Source organism: Microtus oregoni, unplaced genomic scaffold, assembly GCF_018167655.1.
Source record: "Microtus oregoni isolate MIOR12 unplaced genomic scaffold, Mior012 000021F_ref0000039, whole genome shotgun sequence".
NCBI classification, from domain to species: Eukaryota; Metazoa; Chordata; class Mammalia; order Rodentia; family Cricetidae; genus Microtus; species Microtus oregoni.
In genome coordinates this window covers 23,908,120-23,910,929 of record NW_024543080.1, presented here as the reverse complement: position 1 = coordinate 23,910,929, position 2,810 = coordinate 23,908,120, and the positions used below count along the sequence as shown (strand labels likewise).

General features: G+C 42.6%; 1 protein-coding gene across 1 annotated transcript; it reads right to left on the bottom strand.

Moving 5' to 3' along the window:
* Window positions 1-933: 933 nt before the first annotated feature.
* On the bottom strand, window positions 934-1,179 carry LOC121460628 (cytochrome c oxidase subunit 7B2, mitochondrial). Its single transcript, XM_041671062.1, has one exon. It carries the CDS (start codon window positions 1,177-1,179, stop codon window positions 934-936), a length of 246 nt encoding a protein of 81 aa, XP_041526996.1.
* Window positions 1,180-2,810: the final 1,631 nt, after the last annotated feature.

The following is a 2,810-nucleotide window of genomic DNA, read 5'->3' as shown; positions in this document are numbered from 1 at the left end:
AATGAGTTTCTGGATTTAAAAGATGGGAGTGACATCATAAGAGCTTTATGAATTCTCAGTATTCCTCATTGTCCGCTATGTTCAGCTAGTCCGGATTTATCCCATGCTTTTTCAGACCTAGGCCAGCTGGCCTTGGTGAGATCCCAATAGAACATCCCCATTGTCTTAGTGTGTGGGTGCACCCCTCGTGGTCCTGAGTTCCTTGCTCGTGCTCCGTCTAGCTGAACATAGCGGACAATGAGGAATACTGAGAATTCAAGAACAATTGCAGTGGGTTTTTGATCCTACTGCACGTACTGGCTTTGTGGGAGCCTAGGCAGTTTGAATGCTCACCTTACGAGACCTGGATAGAGGTGGGCAGTCCTTGGGCTTCCCACAGGTCAGGGAAACCTGATTGCTCTTCGAGCAGATGAGGGGGGGGGACTTGATCGGGGGAGGGGGAGGGAAATGGGAAGCGGTTGTGGGGACGAGGCAGAAATCCTTAATAAATAAATAAATTAAAAAAAAGAGCTTTATGATTATCTTGACTGTTGAAAAACTGCATCATGATGAGGGAGGGAGGGATCAGGTAAAGGGATGAGACATGTGCAGAAAAGCAGAAAAGAAAAGAAGAAGTTTAGGTGTCAATGTCAATGAAAGTATGGTGGTACAGACCAGAGTGGGAACAAGAAAGGGCAGCCTAGAATAAGTCATTAAATTAGAAGAACTTGTTGTTTTAAAATTCTACTTTTTAAATACATAGTATTCACACTCCCTGGTGTCTACATCACTGCTAGTGCACTAGCATTCTTCCAGGAAATAAATGACAGCTTTGATGACTTGTCAGAACTTTCAAATGAATTTTATTTCTTTTGGTATGCTATATTTAATTAACAAAGCATTTCCATGACAAGTTTGTTTTGAGACAACTCTGCATTATGGTATCTGAGATAATTACTCATTCTTCCACTTTTTTGGGGTAACTCTACCAACAGGAGACAGGTTCCATTCTACACCCATCTGTGTTATATAAAACACAAATCCAACAAAACAGAAAGTGAATCCACTAGCTAGCAGCATATTGCCGTATTTGTCATGAAAATCCGATGAGGGCTTTGTGTGGCCCTGTCTTGCCACAACTTGCCGAATGCTTTGAATCTTGAGATGGTTTAGTGCATATCTGGCCAAGGGAAACATCATGACGTGTGATATGATTACGATTGATTGCAGCAATGGGTCTATTTCTAGTGACCTAGAAGGCAAAACATAACATGCAATGACATTTGATCTGATTTCAGTTCCTCCTGAATGTTTCATCTATGCCCCTAGATTCCCAAGAACAATAGTAAGTATTATGAGGGTTCCAAATTTCCAGTGCAGACTTCAACCTTTTTCCAGTTTATTTTTTGAGGCAAAAGTTTCTCATTGCACCTCCTGGTGGTTCCATCTATACTGTCCGGCTGAGAGTCCAGGATCTCCCGTCTGTCTCCCACAGCTGAGATCAGACGTGTACATGGCCACTTACAGTATTTCCATGACTGCTAGGGATCTGGACTCAGGTCCTTGTGCTCACGCAGTAAGTATTCTTCTACCCCATAAGCTGTCTCTCCAAACCCAGGAACGTGACTTTTAGATCATGATGTCTGGACCCTAATTTCAGTTAAGCCTGCATAAATTGGAGCGTTACTGAAAGTCCCTTTGTTTCACCTCCAATGTCAAGTTGAGATAGCAGTCTGTAAGGACTGCATGTAATAACACAAAGAACAACAAAGGAGACAGCTTAGATTTTTCTTCCTCATCAAAAACATGCAAAGGTTTCTCTATGGGCAGAGTCTAGACTTAACCAGCATGCCCAAGCATAATAGGACCATTCCCTGCACATTACACTAGGTGAATATCTTTTCTAAAATATCCTATACATCCTAGGTTTCCATCAGAAACAGCATCATCTCTCTCTTCTGTTCTTTTATTTTTCTCTACGGCCATTAGGAAAGAGCAGGATCAGAGAATAGCATGATAACTATGTCACTGTCTCACACCTTCAGCTTTATAACAAACTGACTTCATTATTCCCCACATCGAAAAGTTGCAACCCACACTTTACTTCCACTGACATTAGCTGCATACCATTCATAATGTATTTTGTCCTTTAGCTATCCCTTTATCTATGAAGCTCTTTCATCTATGTTGTAATAATAGCAGCGGGGCTGCGGGTGCCGGGGACGCAGCCCCGCTGCTCTTATTACAACACATCTATCTTAAGTTTTCTTAAAATTAAATTGGTTTTTATGATTAAGAATTTCCCTTTAAAAATTCTTCTTCATGGATAAAGACGGAGTTGAGGGAGAGACTAAGAGGAAAATCAAGAAAAGAGGTATCTTGACAGAGGGAGCCATTAAGGGGTTAGGAAGAAACCTGGTGCTAGGGAAACTTCCAGGAACCCACAAGGATGACCTCACCTAAGACTCCTAGCAATAGTGGAGAGGACTGATGAAAGGGCTTTCCCCTTTAATCAGATTACAGAGGACATTAATTGTCATCACAGAACCTACATCCACTTACTGATGGAACAGATGAAGTGACCTATAGCCAAGCACTGGGCTCAGCTCCTGCTGTGCAGCTGAAGACAGGGAGGAAGAATCATAAAGCAAGGGGAGTCAAGAATATGATGGAGTAAACCACAGAGACAGCTGTACTGAGCCAGTGGGAGCTCACAGACTATGGACTGAGAGCTGGGGAACATACACGGGACCCAACTAGACCCTCTAAATGTGGGTGACAATTATGTGGCTTGATCTGTTGGGAGGCACTGGCAGTGACACAAGGACCTA